At 37.4% G+C, this 22,871-nt stretch overlaps 1 protein-coding gene across 6 annotated transcripts in view; it reads right to left on the reverse strand.

Annotated features, from left to right (window-relative positions):
* MTMR2 (myotubularin related protein 2) overlaps positions 1-22,871 on the reverse strand; it is a 79,144-nt gene that overhangs the window by 7,669 nt on the left and 48,604 nt on the right. For all 6 annotated transcript variants that reach the window (XM_003415593.3, XM_010595405.2, XM_023554733.2 and 3 more), the window contains 7 exons: positions 22,665-22,775; positions 19,425-19,526; positions 18,282-18,365; positions 12,442-12,591; positions 11,542-11,730; positions 7,817-8,002; positions 4,962-5,168 (listed from right to left, as the gene is read on the reverse strand). In XM_003415593.3, coding sequence (XP_003415641.1) covers positions 4,962-5,168; positions 7,817-8,002; positions 11,542-11,730; positions 12,442-12,591; positions 18,282-18,365; positions 19,425-19,526; positions 22,665-22,775 — 1,029 coding nt within the window. The remainder of the gene's footprint in view (positions 1-4,961; positions 5,169-7,816; positions 8,003-11,541; positions 11,731-12,441; positions 12,592-18,281; positions 18,366-19,424; positions 19,527-22,664; positions 22,776-22,871) is intronic.

Here is a 22,871-nt window from a genome sequence, read left to right on the forward strand (position 1 = left end):
CAGATTCCATTCTGCAACTAACTCTAAGAAACTTGTCAAGTTTGGTGTAGTAACAAAGCAGAATATCCTCAGTTATCTGAAAAAGCTATTAAAATACTCTTCCCTTTTCCACCTACATATGTGTGTGTGGTAGGACTTTCGCTGTATACAGGAAAACCTGTGAAAGCTGGAACCTGCATAAGGTAGAAACCTGTGAGAGAATGAAAACTCAAATATTTTCCACTAAATCAAGCAATAAAAAAGTGTTAAAACTACACCCTATCAAAGGCAGCAAACTTGTGAGACTCGGAAAAACAAGGCAGTCTCACTGAGTTTTGGCTCTTACAGGTTCCTCTGTTCTTAACCAACAGCACATATTGCAACAGATTGAATGTAGAAGCAGATATGAAAATTTAGCTGTCTTAGTTAAAGAAATGCGCAAAAATATAAAAGAATGCCACTCTTCTCACAAAGCTGTTTTGAAAAAATATAATTTTCTAAAAATGTTATTTGTGTTAGTATATACTAGATTCGTTTTTTAAGTTAATAAATACTTTTAAATTTCTTTCATTTAATTTCTAAAATGAAAAATACTGATAGATATAACCCACATAAACAAAGTTCTTTGGGGCTGTCAACAATGGGGTCCTGAATCCAAAGAGTTTAAGAATCATTGCCCCACATTAATCATGTGAACACACCCTCCTGACTGAACGCCAGAATCCTTAAAATTCTGCTTTCCGATAGCAACTAGGAGAAAATACAGATTTGATAATCTGAGTCAGCAATTTAGGAATCCATAGCAACCTCAAACAGTCTGAAATGCTTATGATTTTGGCCACATTTATATGAACATGTACAGCCTTGGCTTTTTTCTTTGAAGATTTTTTTTTCTTAAATGATCTTTTTATGGTAAATACACACCATAGTGAACTGAAAAACGTGAGCCCTTTGAATAGATAATCCAGATGCCTAATTTTATTTAACAGTTCCAGTTCAAAAGAGCAGACCAACTTTAAACATCAGTATCTTTCAGTTATTTATAAATATTGTTGGTCTACCCCGGTAACTGTTAGACACCGAAGGTCATTAAAGATAGCATCTGGACAAACATCTCTCAGAAAGTCTTTCAGCCCATCTTGGAAAATGCCTACCCAGAAACCAAGCCCTTGGTGGCTCTGAGGCTTCTGACAATCCGGCTCCCTTCTGTACAACTGTCAAAACTCACCCCTCCCTCAAATTTACTCTCACCATGCTCACTGCCACCCAGACATTTGCTCACTCTGTACCTCCTGCCTAGGAACAAAAGCTCTTACTCCTTGGTTTCTAAATTCTATGATTAAAACTAACATATATGGGCAACACATGAGAAGACCAAGGCCAACAAGGGCACTGTTCCCAACTTCTTTGATTCCAAATTCAGTGTTTTATTCACTACTGAGCTTAGCAGAAGCACAGCTGAAAACCACTCCAACATTTATTTAACTAAAAGTTCCATGAATCCAAGCAATGATGTAAGGAAAAAACAAATGCAGAAATGTAGTATCTTTTAAATAGCCCTATCCCTGTATTTGGAAACCCTGGTGGGGTAGTGGTTAAGTGCTATGGCTGTTAACCAAGAGGTAGGCAGTTCGAATCCCCCAGGCGGCTCCTTGGAAACTACAGGGCAGTTCTGCTCTGTCCTATAGGGTCACTATGAGTCGGAATCGGCTCGATGGCAGTGGGTTTGGTTTTTGGATCCCTGTATTTAAGGAACTGTGATTAGTCCTGGGTACCACACTTGCAGAAAGCCGTGAGCGAAGCCCAGAAAACAACTGGGATGGTGAGGGGGTGAGGTCAAATGAGAAATGACTGAAGAAAAGAGATGTTTATTCTCAAGAATGAAGATTATGGGTGATATGGGCTGAGAGCAGCTTTCAGATATTTGAAGGGCTATCTTAATTTGGATAAGGAGTCATATTTGTTCTTCCTATGTCTTCAGAGGGGAATCTTGTACAATAGAAAGCAAATTTCAGTTTACTATCAGGAAGAAGTTTCCAGCGACAGACTTTCTGGAAGTTAGGCTGGACAGTCTCAGGAAGGGACCTGCTGTTTATTTTCAGAGACGTTAATGAGACTAAAAGTTCATTTCACGGGGACACAAAAGAAGACGTTCTAGTAACAAAGAATGCTTGGACTCGAAGGTCCCTCCAACTCTGGGGTTTGATAAAAACACTAATATCAAGATAAATCCTGAGCCTTAGGAGAGCTCAAAAATTTGTCATTTTCATAAAACTATCTGTAAACATTTCCACAGATATGGTCACTACACTTTTAGTACCTTAAGAAGTCTAACAGAAAAGCTATGCATTTTATTCCCAACTCTGGGTTAAACTTTTATTTTTTACTCTATTATTTCTTTTAGTCCAGCCTAACTATCTTAGACCCTGATTCTACAGGAGTAATGCTATTTTGTGTGGCTATTTGAAATTAAGAATAATAAATACACCTATGGAACAGAATTGAGAATCCAGACATAAATCCCATCCACATATGAGCAGCTGATATTTGACAAAGGCCCCAAAACAGTTAAATGGGGAAAAGACAAGTCTTTTTAACAAATGGTGCTGGTATAACTGGATATCCATCTGCAAAAAAAGGAAACAAGACCCATACCTCATACCATGCACAAAAACTAACTCAAAATGGATCAAAGACCTAAATACAAAATCTGGAACGATAAACATCTTTGAAGAAAAAATAGGGACAATGTTAGGAGCCCTAATACATGCCATAAACAGTATACAAAACATTACTAACAATGTAGAAGAAAAACTAGATAACTGGGAGCTCCTAAAAATCAAACACCTATGCTCATCCAAAGACTTCACCAAAAGAGTAAAAAGATTACCTACAGACTGGGAAAAAGTTTTTAGCTATGACACTTCCGATCGGCACCTGATCTCTAAAATCTACATGAAACTGCAAAAACTCAACTACAAAAAGACAAAAAACCCTATTAAAAAATGGGCAAAAGATATGAACAGACACTTCACTAAAGAAGACATTCAGGTAGCTAACAGATACATGAGAAAATGCTCACGGTCATTAGCCATTAGAGAAATGCAAATCAAAACTACAATGAGATTTCATCTCACTCCAACAAGGCTGGCATTAATCCAAAAAACACAAAATAATAAATGTTGGAGAGGCTGTGGAGAGAGTAGAACACTTGTACACTGCTGGTGGGAATGTAAAATGGTACAACCACTTTGGAAATCAATTTGGCAGGCACTTCCTTAAAAAGCTAGAAATAGAACTACAATACAACCCAGCAATCCCACTCCTCAGAATATATCCTAGAGAAATGAGAGCCTTTACACGAACAGATATATGCACACCCATGTTCACTGCAGCACTGTTTACAATAGCAAAAAGATGGAAGCAACCAAGGTGACCATAAACAGATGAATGGATAAATTATGGTATATTCACACAATAGAATGCTACGCATTGATAAAGAACAGTGATGAATCTGTGAAACATTTCATAACATGGAGGAACCTGGAAGGCATTATGCTGAGTGAATACAGTTAGTTGCAAAAGGACAAATATTGTATAAGACCACTATTATAAAAAAAAAATTGAACTGGAGAAATAGTTTAAACAGAAAATATTCTTTGATGGTTACAAAAGGTGGGAGGGAGGGAGGGAGAGTGGGAGAGGGGTATTCACTAATTAGATAATAGATAAGAATTACTGTAGGTGACAGGAAAGAAAACACACAATACAGGGGAGGTCAGCACAACTGGACTAAACCAAAAGCAAAGAAGTTTCCAGAAGAAACTGAATGCTTCAAAGGCCAGTGTAGCAAAGGCGGGGGTTTGGGGACCATGGTTTCAGGGGACATCTAAGTCAACTGGCATAATAAAATCTATTAAGGCATTCTGCATCCCACTTCGAAGAGTGGCATCTGGGGTCTTAAACGCTAGCACGTGGCCATATAAGATGCATCAGTTGATCTCAACCCACCTGGAGTAGAGCAGAATGAAGAACAACAAAGACATATGGTAAGTATGAGCCCAAGAGACAGAAAGGGCCACATAAACCAGAGACTATATCATCCTGAGACCAGAGGAACTAGATGGTGCCTGGCTACAACCAATTGCTGCCCTGAGAGGGAACACAACAGAGAACCCCTGAGGGAACAGGAGAGCAGTGGGATGCAGACCCCAAATTCTCATAAAAAAGACCAGACTTAATGGTCTGACTGAAACTAGAAGGACCCCGGTGGTCATGGCCCCCAGACCTTCTGTTGGCCCAGAACAGGAACCATTCCCAAAGCCAACTCTTCAGACAGGGATTGGACTGGACAGTGGGCTGGAGAGGGATGCTGGTGAGGGATGCTGGTGAGGAGGGATGCTTGGATTAAGATGAGAGGGTAGAGGAGGTTAGAAGCTGGCGAAATGGACACAAAAAGAGAGAGTGGAGGGAGAGAGTGGGCTGTCTCATTAGGGGGAGAGCAATTGGGAGTATGTAGCAAGGTGTATGTAAGTTTTTCTGTACAGACTGACTTGATTTGTAAACTTTCATTTAAAGCACAATAAAAACCAAAAAAAAAAAAAGAATAATAAATATGCCATTCTCATCATTTTATAAGTTTACAGGAAAAACTAAAAGTGCCTTGTAATTCCAGGACTTTCCTACTAATCTGAACTGTCATTTGTAGGTGGAAACACCCATGGAAATCACTCAGTGATATCTGATATTTCCTGGCAGAGGTCACAGAAGAGATTGTGTCAAGAGCCGGACAAATTGCCAGCCGAGGCTCCAGACTGCCATTAGAACATCCTAATGCTTTCCAAAACAAACAAAAAATTCTCTTGAGGGGTTCATCCTCCTAGAATAAGTGATCAGTTTTTAGATGATATCTAATAAACAAAAGGCATAATTTTTGCAAGCCTTATGTGAGATGCCTATGATACATCAAGCTTTTTACTCACTAGTTGAAATCGATGTCCAAAACTTAGCCATTCTTTCTCCACAAGGACTTCAAATCCTCGAATGGTTCTGTAGTATCCATCTAACATGAGCATGGCCAGGGAAGTGAGCTGAGCTGTGCGGTCCCAACCATCACTGCAATGTACTACTACAGACGTCTTCCCTGACTCGACCTTGTCAGCAATCCTAAGAGCCCCTGCAAGAATAAGCTGGAAAACAAAATTTATTAAATGAAATTTTTAAAGAATTAAATGTGTCCTTCAAAATTTACTAAGCTGAGATATGTTAGAGATCGCTGTCTCAGTAACACGGGGAGAAAAAAAAAACATCTGTTCCATCCTATAAAGGATTTTTGTAAATGGTAAAATGCTTTCAAAACTAAAAAAATCTCATCAATTCAGACGCCTATTAATTTGAACAATGAAATACGCAAATGAAAGGTGCCTCTGGGTGCTAAACAAACAGCATGAGTAAGGGAAAAGAAGGGTTATGTTCCAAAGTGATCTGTTTCTAAGAATCTTCTGTTTAAATAAAATAATTGATATGTCAACTAAATCATGGTCTATTTTTTTAAAACAACACTTATTTAACCAAATCAGAATAAGTACCTGAAAGCAATAAAATTGGATCTCTTCTAAAATATTATATAGCATTTATTTATTGTTTTGACCATACAAGTCACAGAGCACACAGCAAACACAGTGTCAATCATTAAAACAAGTTACTTTCTGTGATGTGGTATGCAGATATAGTCTCATCAGATCAGTGTATTACCATGGCAATTTGTCTAGGGTCTAAAATAACTTTAGTTCATTTTTTAAGTATGCAGAGACTTCTTACAAAACAACTTTTTCTGAAATTGATCTTGAGTTGAAACCAGACAGAATCAGACAAAGCCAAAAAAGAAACAAAAAGTATAATATTCTTAAAAATGGGTAATACGGCTCCATTCTTCTCTGCAATGGCCAGATCATACTTAAAGAAGAGTACGGATCCACAAACACAGGTCACGATGAAGGAAAACAGGCTTACCAGGCTTATAGATTCCCATGACAACCTCCTTTTTGATCATAACTACAGACAGTCTAGAAACGGGCTCCTCTGAAGCAATCTCAGTCTTACTGTGCATTGGTCATCAGGGAGCATTTACAAAAAAAAATAAAAAGATGCCTGGGCCCCATTCTCTAGTGATGCCAATTCACTATTTTAAGTAAGTTCCACCAATAATTCAAAAGCATATCGAGACTTAAGAATCACTGAACCAAAGGTTTATAAGAGTTGGAATGTGAGGACTGACCAGGGAATTATCCAAAGTCATCAGCTTAAGTAATTCATTCATTAAATAACCATTTATGGAGCCCCTTACTCTGCGACAGCCACTGCTCTAGGTGCTGAAGATATAGCACTGAACAAAACATACTGGGTGCTTCATGAAGTTTGCATTCTACTTGGGGTACCGACCACATGCAAATAAACAAGGAAACGTATAGCATGCCAAACAGCAATAAGTGCAAAAGCTCCACATAGGGTATGGAGAGTGCTGGCAGAACTACTATTTTGTATAGAGAGGCTGCAAAAGGCCTCTCTGAGAAGGTGATATTTGAGCAGCTATCTGAAGAAAGGGGATGGACAAGCCTTAAGGGTGTGAGGATTGAGGGAGGAAGAGAGTATTCCAGACACAACTGAATCTCTTACACCTCTAGGGAACTTGTTTCTCTTATGGCCTTTGGAGAAAATGTTGTGCCTGTAGTCAAATGACCTGGGGTTTTGAGAAGGGAAAACAGCAACTCATGTCAGTTCCAAATTCAGTCTCACAGTTTTATATTTGCATGCCAAACACTATAATAGATGGACCACATGAACGTGCTCTCTAACTGAGGAATGTCTAAACTTTGCTACAGTCAGTGGTAGAAGATAAACTGTAATAATAAAAATAGCCTACGATTATAATTCTCACTGGTTCAGTTTGGTCTTCAATTTTGTTGGCATTTTAGAGATTTTAATGTGAGTGCAAGTCTGCTCCTTCTTAACATGAAAAATTGTATTTCTCATTATTTCAGACTATTAATATAAATGTGGTTATATATCTCTGTTGTATTATGGTAAGTTATGTTAATGAAATTCAGACCACATCTGAAAAAATATATATTAACTGTATTAACTGAAATTACAGTTGGGGCTTCAAACATTACATTAGAAGGCTAGGCAAATTAGTATTTACATTGTGGACTCCAAATCGTTTCACACTCAAATGGTATCATTCATTCAGCTACTCCATCTCATTTCCCAGAGAAGAACGGTCTTAACTTTACAAATCATGCAACAGGTATTTATTGTGTGTCTATTATTTACACAGACAGTGCTGCCCTAGCTCCTGAGGAGGGCATACAAGAAATATGATTTACCCATTCCTAGTTTTCATGAGTTAGCAATATACTTTGATTGACACATTAAACTAATTAAATGAAGTGCAGAACAGTACCTGAATAAATGGGGGAAAAACAAAGTAAAGTGAAGAGTTCAGAGAAAACAGAAATGGTTGTGATCTGGGAAGACTTCACGGAAGAAATGAAGTACGAACTGGGATCTGAAGGATGGGCAGAATTTAGATACGATGGGAAAGAGCAGGAAAGAAAGAAGTACAATAGAACCAAAAGCACAATATAGGAAACTAATTCAAATACCAAAATGTAGAAGTAGTTCTAGTTATTAAAGCAGTTATCTGTTTTTCACTGTTCAGGAAGGTGCCTTCATGTTGATTTTAATGGTAGACAAAGAGCCAATACAGACAAAGGTGCAGAGAAAGTCCTTGCTTGATACTCTATAATAGTATAAGAAAACAGTAACATATACCCACCTTAATGTGTTCTAGCCAGTGAGTAGATTCCAAGTTAGACAACCAGTGAGTTTCCTCAATGTTGGGGTACACAATCTCCTTAAGTTTCCGTAATGATTCTCTCATAACATGAATATTGTGGATATCCAGAAAAACTAGTTCTGCATTTTGATAGGCATCTTCACTTTCATAACCTCCACCCTTTGCCTGGAAAAAGGCACACATCACAGGAAATAATAAATAAGTACACATCCACTGTATGAGGACATCAATGAAAAAGTGTCATAAAATACCCATCTGTTGCTGTCGAGTCAATTCTGACTCATAGCGACCCTACAGAACAGAGTAGAACTGCCCCATAGAGTTTCCAAGGAGCATCTGGTGGATCTGAACTTCTGACCTTTTGGTTAGCAGCTGTAGCTCTTAACCACTACACCACCAGGGTTTCCATAAAATACCCAGTAGCATGAAAAAATGAGACATATATAGAGACTAGGAAAACCCCACGGTCCCTAGGTAGAGCAAAAGGTTTGTGCTTGGTTGCTAACCTAAAGGCTGGAGGTTTGAACCCGTCCATAACCCACCCAGTGGTACTGCAGACGATAGGCCTCGTGATCTGCTTCTGTTAAGATTACAGCCGGGAAAATCCTCTGGAGCAGTTCAACTCTGTAACGCAAGGGGCCATCAACTCAACAGCAACTAATATCAACAGGAAAACCCCACGGGAAAATGCGGACAGCTCAAGGCAACTTGGCACAATCACTATCTCCTGTTCTGCTTTATAAAACAGGAACGCACACCCTCACCCAGGCTTCCTTATGTGGGTGTATAAAAATTAAAAAGGCTCCCACAATACAAAGATGAGACATATTTAATTTCAAAAAACAAATACTTAGAATGAATTAAAAAATATATTAAATATGTTTAAATAACATTAGTTGACAACAATACTTTAAAAATTAGTCATCCTCAGGGAATGATAGGGAGTACATTCATTATTGGGAAATTTCATAAATAAGGGGAAAAAATCAAGCGTTTATCCTGTTTTTCTCATATGGACTAAACTACTGGTTAATGAAAATATAGGTAAGACAAGGTGCATCTTTAGAGAATGAGTTTATACAAAGAGTTCAATTAATAGCTGAGCAGGAAATGATGAAACTAGAATATCACCATTTTGCAACCTTTAATGAATTAATGTATATAAGTACTGGGCATCAAACATTGCTAACATTACAAAAAGGACAATCAACCAGAAATTATGTGTCTCCTGATGTACCACTATACCAACCTCAAAAACCAACCCATTGCTGTCAAGTAGATTTCGACTCATAGCAACCCCAGAGGACAGAGTAGAACTGCCCTCCTAGGGTCTCCAAGGCTGTAAATCTTTACAGAAGCAGACTGCCACATCCTTCTGCCAAGGGGTGGCTGGTGGCTTTGAACCGCTGGCCTTTTGGTTAGCAGCTGGATGCTTAACCACCGCGCCACCAAGGCTCCCTTGTACCACCTACAGTCTTGCCAAAAGGATTAAACCTAAATATGAATAAACCTCTGGATTTATCTGCCAAATGTGAAGGGAAGTGAGGACAGAAGAAAGCTGAACCACATCATAAGCATGCAATCAGCAAAATTCAGACTACAGGGTATTCCACAGATAAAATATCAGGAGGAAAGAGACGGGTGAGGGGAGAATTCAACTACGGAGTGTAGGGGTATAAAAAAACAGTATAAAGACATGCAAGGAAGTGATTAGTATAAAAGTTAGGACAGTGGTTACTTCTGGCAAGGGCAGAAAGTCATTTTGATTGAGAGCTTAGTGGCTGGCAAAGTTTTAATTCTTGATATGGGTCATGAAGTCTAAAGAACATTTGTCATACATAATTCATTAAGTTATAAAAAATGTCTTACTACTGAGGTAAAAATTTATTGCAATCAGGATGTATACTTTTGCAATTTAACAAAAAAGGGATTTCCATAGTGAGATATGTTTGCGAATGATTAAAAAAAAAAAAAATAAGATGAGGCTATAATATTTTACCCCACCTCCTTTTCTGCCTTATATTTCCCTCTCCCCGGGCTCATCTCCTAGAAAACAACCCTAAATTTCATTCCTGCTAATTTACGGTATAAAGGTTAGAGAGGGAAACAAACAATTATTGAAGAATGCATGACTGACCCTGGGCTACGGGCTTTACACACACATTATCTCATTTTATCTTTATGCTCTGTAACTAAAGTATCAGCTCCTAATGTTTTAGGGTACCATATCCCTCCTCTGACTCCCGTAAGGGGAAATGTTTACAATTTAATAGGGAATGCCTGGAACTCACAAGGCCCTCAAAAAAGCTAAGGAGGATGGAAGTAATTGGGTAAATGCTCCACAATTTAATTAAAAGGATGATCACCCTGGTGTGTTTACAACAGCAAAACAATCACAACCTGAACATTCAATAGTTGCTTTAGTTATTACACAATTAAAACTAATGTGGTAGATAATACTTACTAACATGAAAGATACAGCGTCAGTTAAAAAGAGAAGCTACAATTGTCCCACTTTTGTTTTCAAATATATGTGTGCGTGCATACACAGGCAGTCCCCAGGTTACAAATGAGAGCTATTCTTGAGTGTGCCTTTAGGAATTTGTAGGTAAGTCCCAACAAGTGCATATGGTTCTTATTTAGCCTTACTTTAGTGCAAGAAGAAGCCCTGGTGACACAGTGGTTAAGAACTTGGCTGCAGTCTGAATCCACCAGCCACTCCTTGGAAATTCTATGGGGCAGTTCGACTCTGTCTTACAGGGTCGCCATGGGTTGGAATTGACTTGACAGCAATGGGGTTTTTTGGATCAGTGCAAGGAAAGGCTCAAAAACTTTCCAATGATTTAAAAGCTGCACGTGCAGCACGTGAAGGTGATTGTGATAAAGAATTTGTTAGAGTACAGATTAGTTCAATTGAGTAGGGGTTGGTTCAATCGTTTCCAAGTGAGGGCAAATTTACGTAACATTCAAGGACAAGTACCAGTTGTCCATAAGAATGTTCATAACTCGGCACTGCCTGTACACACATTTGGAAGTATAATCAAGATTTCATGGGATTTCTTATTTACATTACAGGATTTGGAGTGTTTTAAAATATTTCCTTCTGTAATGTGTGTGTGTATTGGTGTTAAAAAGAGGGCTAATTTTTTTTAAAGCTAAGTTGTTCCTCTTTCTCTTTTTCCTTAGTAGATTGTATCAAATAAACGAGAATTTCTATTTCCACAATGCAATTTATTCTACAGCAGAAATCAGGAATATCGCTACAGCTGCCTGCAAGTTCCTCAGAGACGGAATAACTTGTACAGGTGGAGGGAAGTCAACAGTGACTGGTCAGTGAGAACACGGTTGCACTATTTCTAGAGCAGTGCTGTACAGAAACTTAAGCTCAACTCGAAGTTTGGCGAAAGGAGAAAGAACAATTGCTAATAATTTACTACATAACTAAGCATAGGATAGCCATCATTTTTTATTTATTAAATAACCCTGATATTATTATTCTCATTTTTCAAATGAGCAAACTAAGGTCTAAGAAGATTAAATAAATAATTCGAAGTCACAAAGCCATCAAGTAGGAAAGCCAGGATTAGAATCTACATCTTAATCGTTCTACAGTCTGAGTTCTTTCCACTACACTGTGGCCACACTCAGCTGATTCATGGAACTTGTTACTACAAGCTTAATTACTAAAAGGAACACAATCTCACCTTATTGGCAACAGCATTAACACTTGGCCGAGCATCGAATATAAAGATTTTATGAGACTGGGCATTGGAATCCATGATGGCTTGAAGGTATTTTTCATCTTCTTTACTTCGCTTCCCACTCACTCCTACCATGGGCTGGCTACAACGAGTGACTGTGGCTTGACTTTCTGGATGAATCCACGATAAAACCTTAATAGGGAAAAAACATGGTGACACAGGCTTTACATACTTCTCCCCAAAAGCACTACTCTAGAGAGTTCTACTTTCTAATTGGATACAAAGCCTGGCCATGAAAGTTTACCTGAGGAAAAATCACCACTTTTCTTTAAAGCTATCTCTAGCATCTGGAAAACTTGGTGTAATTCTTTAATCTGCTTAGGAAAGTCATAGATTATTGGGAAGTGTTAATTCTAGGAAAAAAAACCAATTAATGGCGCTAAGTAAATCCCACTTTTAAAGTGTTACTTACCAGCAAAACTATCCAACTATAAGAACCTATGAATTTTGCACCTAAAATTATTTGAACTCATCTTTTTAGTATCCAGGCATTCACCATAAATTTGTAAAGTTTTGTTCTTTCTAGGATTTAAAGGAAAGAGCTGAAGAAATAGTAACACACAGGGCCAACTTTGTTTTCCAGTTAGAAATCACGCAATTCCATGCAGTTCTCTAAAATCCATGTCATACTCTCCAGAGAGCTCTTTAAATTTTCCCTCCAGTTTTAGTTATACCAAATAACTCAATCTTCGATAAAAGTCCTGAGGCTGTGGTTACATTTATCCTGCATCGTTGCTTGTGCTCTGCTTTTTATGTGAGCTCTCCATTCCCTCCATTCACTGATCTCAGTATTATGTATAGTACAAAAGCATTTGCAAAGTCTCATCGAAGCTTCATACTCACTGGGATACGGCCCCTTGATCTGAAGGATGCTACTCTTTTTAATTCTTCATCAGGAATATTTGCTGGAACAACCAAGAGGGCGGGGTATGTATCACACAGCTCATATCGTTCATTTATCTTTGTCAACCTCCAGCTTTCGTTAGGAATTCCCTAAATGTGAAATAAAACAAGGCAAATTATTACCTAATTAAAATATTAAAAGATACCAGAAGAGAAGCCATTCTATTCAACCTCTCTCATCTCCACTGTCCATCTCTTAAAGCAGCTGGAACAGTTATCGTCTGCCTGTGGGTACAAGGCCTTTAGGATTAGAAATTCTAATGTAGGAATCTCTGTGTTCATTCTGGCATCCAATTATATGTTAATGGATTAAGTATTGATTGAGTGCTGGGTCTGTTCTAAGCATATGCCAGGGTAAAGAAGGATACATGAAGAATATAAAAGCTACCTGTCTTAAAAGAAAAAAAAAAAACTCATTCAGCTTGATTGGGTGATTGATTTTACTGTCATTCACCTATACCAAGAGATTTTGAAGGGCAGTCATCAAGTGTCCACCAGAATGCTCTATAGTTATCACTTACACAGCTAAAGTGAATTTTCATTCCTACATTAGAGTACTAATGAGAATGCTGTTAATCTAAAACATTAGAAAAGGAGGTAACAGAATGCAAAAACACGACAGGTAATAGCCAAGAGTAATATTTAAAACAACTTTTTAAAACACACTGATCATTAAGCTCGTGTAGTCTTTCAATATCTCCATTTTACAAATAATGTACTACCTTACATATCGTATCAGCACCAGTTGCCATCAAGTCAATTCTAACTCATGGTGACCCTAGAACTAGTTAATAAGACACTTGAATTACTCCATCCTCCATTCTATAGAAAATAAAGCTATTATATTAAATGGTTGGAAAAAATATTTTTAAATTATATGATCCCTCACAAGTCAAATCCTGTCATCAAACAGAAAAAGAAAGAACTGAAAGAAACCAAATTAAAAATACAGTTAAAAATACGTTTATTGAGCACCTACTATGTATAGACATCATACCAGTCTCTTTACATATATATATATACATTATTGTGTTCAGGTTTTATTAACTTCATTTTGTAAATGAAGAAACTGTGGCATAGACTATAACTTGACCAAAGCTACGTATTAGAAGTGGTAGAGTAGGGAATTCCTATACATTTTAAATTTATCCTTTTTATATAAAACTACATTGTTCCTCAAGAAAAAATTACTACCCTGGTTCACTAAACTGTTATAAAAATATGAAATCAAAAGATAGGATTCACTCTCCTTCAGAGCAGTATTTCTCAACCTATTGCCAGAACACCCAGAAAGATATTAAAATTATTAAGAAAGAGAAAATTCATTTCTAGTAATCATGTGGTAAATATTATCAATAGAATTTTTACCTATCTGTAGCCATGGTCTGTTTCTTCATTAGCTCCTTACATCCTATTTACCCCATTTTATTAGCCTGGTTCCCAACTGCGCCTATGTTCTACATCTTTCCTTCCCTTTTGCTTTCCTCAGCTTAAAATACACTAAACCACTGCACAGGTAAAATCATTATTTATTTCCAGAAATACAAGATTTAATTAGAGGTTTAAAAAAGTATACATAAACTATCATTAAAAGTACAGTCATGGGGCAAGTTTAAAAAAGTAGTATTCAAGTGAGAAACTTGGATATCATCTTTAACTTCTCCCCTTATATCCAATCAATGACCATGATTTTTATTCCAAAAGTACCAGACAGACAAGTGTACCTGCTTCTCTCCATCCTCACTAATACTTCCCTAATTCAGGCCATTATCACTTCTTTCCTATCTTGTCCCCCTGCAACTCATTGTCTACACTGCCTCCACAGTAATCTTTGAAGACTCAAAACTGAGCATGTCGTTCATCTGCCTAACAATTTTAATGGCTACCTGTTGTTTTTCATATAATGTATAAAATCTCTCATGGGACTTAGCAAGACCCTGCACGGTCTAGCTTTCTCCAGACTGATCTCTTGCCACCCTACACTCTAGTCCAGCACACACCAGGCTACATTCAGTTCCCTGATAGCCTCATGATCTCTCACTTGAGGACTCGCTCTATCAGACTATCTGCCACAGTGTATTGTAATTGTTAGTTTTCTTTTTTGAATTCTCCATTAAATGTAAGCTCTTTGGGAGCCAGGACCGTCTATTTCATAGTTTTAGCTCCCAGTATTTAGTAAGAGTCTGATGAACGAATAGATGAATATATCAAGGAACCAAGGAAACTTCTATAAGAATCAAAATTAGTTTCCAAAGTTTTCTTAGAAAACATGCAGTCAGAGGTAAGAGGGTCAGGTCACCTGAGAAACACAGATCTCTGGAGATCCCAATACACCCATGCTCCACCCCAGATAGGTGCTATCATCTCTCTCCCACTCTCCTTCCTATATTCTTGAAAAATCACTGCCAGGGAGAACAACTGTTACCAATAGGAATATATTACAATACTCAGGTAAGTGGCAGGATGCAGAAAGGAGTAAGAATCACTAACTTCAACTACCTTAATGGCTATTGTCCTCCTCATTCTTAGATAAACTGACAAACCTATCTCCACTAAAGGAACTGCCTTCTAAGCAGAAAACTAGAGTTGGTTAGTCAGTATACACTCTCACTTAGACAGTGCTAATGACATAATAATAGCTGTTGATATTTGGTGTCCATTTACTTGCTCTTTATTCAAATCTCTGGAGCCTTGGTAGTGTAGTGGCTAAGTGCCATGGCTGCTAACCAAGAAATCGGCAGTTGGAATCCACCAGATGCTCCTTGGAAACCCTATGGGGCAGTTCTACTCTGTCTTATAGGGTCGTTATGGGTCAGAATTGACTCGATGGCAATGGGTTTGCTTTTTTTGGTTTATCCAAATCTCTGCCCTTCAGTTAAAACATCCATTTGTCAAGCCCTTTTGTTAATATGGAAACCCTGGTGGTGCAATAGTTAAAGCACTTGGTGGCCAACCAAAAAAGTCAGTGGTTCAAACCCACCAGCCACTCTGCGTAAGATGTGGCAGTCTGCTTCCGTAAGGGTTTATGACTTTAGAAACCCTTTGGGGTAATTCTACTCAGCCCTATAGGATCACTATGAGTTGGGTTTTCAGTTAATGTATCCATTTGTTAAAGTCAAGTTACAATCAAAATAACTGGAGTAAGTTTTCCTTAGTTACTTACATTACAATTCTGAGGGTAAGTTCTGATTTCCTTGACTGAACTTGAATGCTTTCCAAATTTGGTAAGCAATACAACTAACTTACAATTGGGTGCTTCTGCAGAAGACCATGCTATTTTAGAGAACTAATAATTTTTCTTGACCTATCCACAAAGTCCGGGGCCCTTTTCCTAATCACTACATACATCAACAAGTAAATTAAAGAAGCACTCTCTTACATAAAAAATCAAAAACCCGTTGCCATCAAGTTGAATCTGACCCATAACAACCCTACAGGACAGGGCAGAACTGCCCCATAGGGTTTCCAAGAAGTAGCTGGTGGATTTGAACTACCGGCCTTTTGGTTAGCAGCCTGAGATCTTAATCACTATGCCACCAGGGCTCCTACTCTCCTATAAAACAAATTTAAATAGCTATTAATAGTGTTGCCCATTTTATAAAATACATAGGGCAAAATATTGGCAGGGCCTGAGCAGACACCATCACCACTTGTAGCCACCTGGAGCTGGAGCATGCCATTCAGACATACAACAGACACCCAAGGACTGGGAGGAAAACCTGTCTCTTTGGCAAACTGGAACATTCAAAATCACCCCTGTATGCAGGGAAATTTAGAAAGCTGTACAAATGGCCAAGGCAAGATGCGTGCTCAGAAAATATCTCACAAGACCCTAAATTCACCTCTGGCTGATCCCTAAGTTTTCACCTCATGCTGATCCCTTTGTTTTTACATCAGACTGATCCCTGGGCTCAGTGCAAGCCTGGCTAAGTATTGATGGAAAGCCTTGGCACAGAGTCAATCTATAAAGATTGGGAGAGGTGTTTTTGTTCTCTGTCAAAACAGTAGCTGAACACAAACTAAGAAACAGAGACTTCAGTGACCACCCAGGTCCAAGAAGGCAGTCTTTGCAAACATAGATAGGGAAAATGATGAAACAAATGGACTACTAGAGCTTTCAGCAACCAAAACAAAACAGCAAACTCAGGGGGAGGCAGAGTCTGACTTCTAGAGTTACATTATAATATGCAAATGCTCAGTTTTCAACAAAAAATCACAAGGCATATAAAAAAACAGAAAAGATGTACCATTCAAAAGAAAAAATTAAGGGACAGAAATTATCCCTGAGGAAGCCCAGACAATGGACTTACTAAACAAAGACTTTAAAACAACAGTATTAAATATGCTCAAAGAGCTCCAAGAAAACATAAAGAACTAATGGATATCAGTAAAACAAAGCATTAATAAAAAGAGAGTATCAACAAAGAGATAGAAATTATAAATAGGAGCCTAACAAAAATTCTGGAGCTGAAAATTACTGTAACTGAAATAAAAAATTTACACTAAGGAGTTTAACAGCAGATCTGAGCAGGCAAGAGACAGAATCGGTGAGTTTGAAGACAGAATAATTGAAAATTGTTTGAAGAGAAAAAAAAAAAGTAAACAGAGCCTAAAGGACTTGTGGGACACCATTAAGCAGACTGATGTGTGCATTATGGGCACCTCAGGAAAAGAAAGGAGAAAGAGGCAGAAAGAACATTTGAAGATAATAGCCTAAAACTTCCCAAATTTGACAAAAGACAAATCTACACATCCAAGAAGCTCAACAAACTCCAAGTATGATAAACTGAAAGAAATCCACACAACACATTATAATCAAACTGTCAAAATCCAAAGACAGAGAGAATTTTGAAAGCAGCAAGAGAGAATCAAATCATCACATACAAGTGATCCCCAGTAAGATTAAATGCTGATTTCTCAATAGAAACCATGGAGGCTAGAAGGCAGTGGGATGACATGTTTAAAGTGTTGAAAGAAAAGAACTGTTGCGATTACTTGGACAAGGCTACCAATAGCAGTTAAGTTTTTATCGGTACATAGCGTAATACAATAGATATGAATTTATGTTAAAATGTAAAGGGGTATTTCTACAACGGTTACTGACCAAAGCAAGTCAATGCTATACTTAGCACAAAATAATCAGAAGTATAGTATGTCCTCCGTTAAGATGTAAAACTTTCAAAATTTTATGTGGAGATAATTTACAAGTTAACACAATTATTTAGATATTTTCAGAATTAAATTATAGAATACCAGAATTAAGTACTAAAAAAGAAAAGTTGCCATCAAGTCTAATTCAACTCACAGCAACCCTACAGGACACAGCAGAACTGCCCCATAGGGTTTCCAAGCACCAGCTGATGGATCTGAACTGCCGACCTTTTGGTTAGCAGCCGAGCTCTTAACCACTGCGACACCAGGGCTTCATAGGATACCCATATAGGGAATAATCTAAGTAAAGAACATTGAATACATATAAAAATATTAAAACCTACATATACTTATCGTTTCTTTTTATTTATAAAAATGCTAAACACTTTTAAAATAAATCAGTACATTTACAAGTAAAGATTCATAAAACATCATTAACATATTCTGAAAAGGAGTTCAAACGAAACTACAGTGCAATCAAGATTAGCCTTCATTTAATAAATAAAAACAACTTAAAAAATTGAACAACTATAGAAAGCTGCTTACTTCTACCCATTAAGCTTTCTTTGTAATAAAAAGAATACAGAATACTAAAATTAAAAAAAAAAAAAAAAAAAAGAAGCACATACCTGCCGTCTATACTCTAAAAGAGGATCATACACTTTCCACCCATTTTCAGGGAATACTTCTTTGTATTCAAAAGCAAAAAGGGGCTACAAAAAAGCAAACAGAGTTAACAGCTGAGTGAGGCGTTTAAGGAGATGATGAATCAGAAACATCCTTATCATACCCGAAGCTTTCATTTTCTCATCTGTGAGGGTATTTTGTACTGATGTCCTTTTCTATATCATTGTTTTATAATCTTGTAAATTAATTTTTTTGTATATTTTCCAAACACACAGAGAAGCACAGAAACCCACCGAGATTTATCAAAATTTAAAATCTCAACATATTTCCTTAACTTTGGTAGCTGTAGTAAATTTGCTTTTCAATAATGGAAGAAATTACATAACAAAGACATCTTCTGATATAGTTAACAAATTTGATATTGCACATATCAGCAGGTAAGCAGCTTTGAAGTTTATGCTATATTTTCTAAAATATTTTAACTTTTGGCATGTAATTAGTGATCTGGGTGCCCACAAAAAGCCATTTAAATTTATCATTTTAATAGACATAACGGCAGAAACAACTATGACGTAAAAGAAAAACACTGAAACTGATGTCAGAAGACCAGTGTTGATTCCAAATATTTTCCTCTACTAGCTATCTCCTTGCTTACTGTCTCCTGGTTTCATCTCTAGATGGGAATAAATAAAATAATACCTACCACCACTGAGCTACTGTGGAATTTAAATGATAGAATGTAAATGAGGGAGTTTAACACTGTAGCACATAGTAGGAACTCAGGATGTGTCTGCCTTTCCTTCTTTCCCAAAATTGCTAGCCTTTATTCTGAGGTCCCAATTGTAAAGGAGATTTCAAATCCTAATGAAGACCACATACAGCTTTTCATCATGGAAACACCATAGACAGGAAGATCACAGAATTATAGAATGTGCTGAAATGAGCCTCAAAAATCAGCTAGTATGGCATTCTCATTGTATACCTTAAGAAACTGGTCCAAGAGATTCAGTTAAACCTAAATTATATATCTGGTTAAAGGGCAGAGCAGGAACATAAATGTAGAGAGCCTAGGTAGTCTAGACAAGTTTCTTTATACTACCCTAATTATTATAATACAGATATTTTAAAGGTAAGAAACATTTTACCAGGTTATTAGAGACAGGGAATGCATATTTCATTAGGTTCTCAAATATAGACCTTCTTGTTCGCCCCTCGGGTTTATGAGCAAACCGTAAATTCCGGATATCCTAGAAAAGATTTAGTGTCCAAGTTAATTATAGTTCATTTTTTATTTAAGGAATAAATAGTAACTTACAATTATTATGTAAAAAATTATGATTCATTAATGTGGGATACAAAAATAAATAAGACAACAGATCCTGGAGGCAGGAAACTTATGATGATTTATTGGGAGAAATAAAAGGAAACACAAGGCACTTTCATACAAGACGGAATTCAAAGGGTGGAAAATTCACCTCTGCTTATGGATTCCAGACTGGCCAGTGAAGCATTTGATATAGGCACTCATGACTGATACACACTATCTGCATGTTTTCTTCCTGAGAAAGCCCATTTTCTGTCATGAATTTCCCTGTTAGATATCTGATTAGCTGCCATTACATTTCATATGTCTCCATTCCCATTATGTCTGGTGATTATTTTCCTACCTACTATCCCTACCCAGGGTTCATTTCCATTGGACCTTCTCTTCTTAAGTCTTCTGCTGCTGGACTAACAGAACCAATCCCTGCCTACAGGTCTTCCTCCATTACATGTCCAAGTTCTTCAATCAACTATGACAAGTGAACGCTGAATGTTGTTATTGTTAGCTGCCACCAAGTCAGCCCCTGACTTCTGGCAACCCCATGTAAAAGCAAATGAAACGCTGCCCAATCCTGTGCCATCCTCACGATCGGTTGTAGATTAGATCGTTGTGATTCGCAGGGTTCACTGGCTGATCTTCAGAAGTAGATCGTTGGGCCTTTCTTCCTAGTCTGTCTTAGTCTGGAAGCTCCACTGAAACCTGTTCAGCATCATAACAAGGCACAAGCCTTCACTGATAGACAGGCGGTGGCTACACATGTGGTGCACTGGCCAGGAGTCGGACCCAGGTCTCCTACGTGGAAGGAGAGAATTGTACCACTGAACCACCAATGCCCCCTGAACTTTGGAAGAGTCAAGTTGATATCGTCCAGGCTCTAAGGTCAGCTTTTCATAAAGAGCAAAGCTCCTTTCCATTATTTGTCTTCAAGGAAGTTTCTGTGTTTAAGCTGAATACAGCTATTCATGTTCTTGCTTACTGACATCTTAACAGTACTTAGAAAAAATAGGGAATTAAGAACAATTTCAAGACTACGCATTTTATTTAAATGCTTTAACACAGACAGAATTCAAATTAGCTTTATTATGCCCTATACTGTAAAACTGGACACAGAGACACTTCATTACTTACAGCAACTAGTTTTTCATATAGACCAAAAAACCAAACACAAACCCATTGCCATTGAGTGAATTCCGACTCACAGTGACCCTACAGGACAGAGCAGAACTGCCCCAAAGGGTTTCCAAGGAGCGCCTGGTGAATTCAAACTGCCAACCTATTCGTTACCAGCTAAACTCTTAACCACTATGCCACCAGGGTTCCCTTTTATGTAGATACCATGTTCCAATTTGAGGCTATATTCTTAAGGATGGAACTTGTATCAAATAAAGTTAAGCCTATGGCCAACAACATGACATAATATCAAATAACTCTGTTGCTTTCCAAGAGAATATTTATCTCGCTGAAACAAGATTAGGACCCCTGGTGGTGCACTGGCTAAAGTGCTTGGCTGCTAGTTGAAAAGTCAGTGGTTCAAATCCCCAGCCACTTCCTAGATGAAAGATGTGGCAGTCTGCTTCCATAAAGATTTATAACCTTGGAAACCCTATGAGGCAGCTCTACTCTATCCAACAGAGTCGCTGTGAATTGGAATCAACTTGACGGCAATGGGTCTGGTTTTTGGGAATAAGATAAAAAATATTAAATTTCACCTAAGTCCTACCAATGGATAAAAACGGCCTATGTAAGTTCACTTTATAAAGGGAGCCACTGTACCTACAGTTTATGAATAAGTAAAACATCTTATTATGAATCTGACACACTAGAATGCTAGTTCTGTTACCTTTTAAAACAACCATCTAAGGAAACCTAAGCTGATGTCTTGTTTTTCCTCAGTGAACATGAATATCTCTGTAACTAGTGGAGGTATTCAGAATCAATCTTAACCACTGAACTGTCTAAAAGTATCATAGTGGGGCCCTACAAGTTTTTAGATTTGTTGATAATCATCTTATTTCACATAAAAAATTAGTTAAAATGATAAGATTTCAAAGTCATCCTCTCTCACCTTTTCCTATATTCTATGTTCTATTTACTATTAGACTAAAGGAAAGTGATTGGGAGACAGTATGCTTGACACATGGCTGACAACTATTATATTCAACAGCCCTTGTGGCTATAATGGAAAAGCTTACTAAGTCATTAGCTTTGATACCAGGTTCACAAAACTTCTAAGAACATATATCGTAACACATTTTAGCACAGGAAATCTCTTTAAGCATAAGGAAGGATCTTGAATTATGCACATGCTGTTGCTTTTACTTTTGCAAAGGGCAGAACCGGAAATGAAAGAAAAAAAATGTGATCTTGGAGTCAGATTTGTGCAGGCGTTAATAAAGCCCTAATAAGGAGAACGGTGGCCTGTGGAAGTGGTACATGATAGTAAATGCCTATGACTTAGTGGTAAAAATGTAACAAGTACAATCTAAGTTTCGTTCAAGAGACAATGCATTTAAAGAATGCCAGGGATATGAAAACAGTAACGATCTACAATATCAAGTTTTCCTACCATTATTTCAGAAGCAGAAAAAGTAGGAGAATTAGAAATATAAAAGATAGGTGATGAGGAATAAATCAAAGCCATGCCATCCACTACAAAGTCTGAGGCCTTAACTGCTCAGAGGCTCATGTCTCTAATTTGTAAATCAAAGGTAATCATGTCTACCATGCCTACCTTACTCAAAGTGAAATAAAAACTGTGAAAGTACCTTGTATTCTGCATAGTACTATGCATATTTACAATGGTCATTATGAAAAGATGATGCTATGGCTATGTGAGCATATCAAAATACAGAGACTGAATTGGGACCCAAAGAAGTCAAATCTAATTTATGATGGGTCAATTTTTCTCTTTATTACTAAATGTTGTGTTTTCTTCTACTAAAATGACATTTCTAATATGAAACTCAATTGATATTTTTGAAACCAGTGTCCAAACACAGGCCCTATTTAAATGAAAGCTTTTCCAAATTCGATAAAATCATATACATATTGTAAAATGTACCTTGCACACAGTTTCTAGTCCGTAAGAATTTTCACCTCGACTGGAAGCACCACCAATTTTTTCTACTCTACTTATCACACCAAGAGAAGCATCTAAAACAAACGGAGGGTCCTAATGGAAGGAAAAGAAAATCACTTAATTAAAACTGAGCAATTGGCACTATGTAATTATAACTAAGGAAAATCTTTATCAGAAATCCTTTCATTA

Source organism: Loxodonta africana, chromosome 7, assembly GCF_030014295.1.
Source record: "Loxodonta africana isolate mLoxAfr1 chromosome 7, mLoxAfr1.hap2, whole genome shotgun sequence".
Lineage (NCBI taxonomy): Eukaryota > Metazoa > Chordata > Mammalia > Proboscidea > Elephantidae > Loxodonta > Loxodonta africana.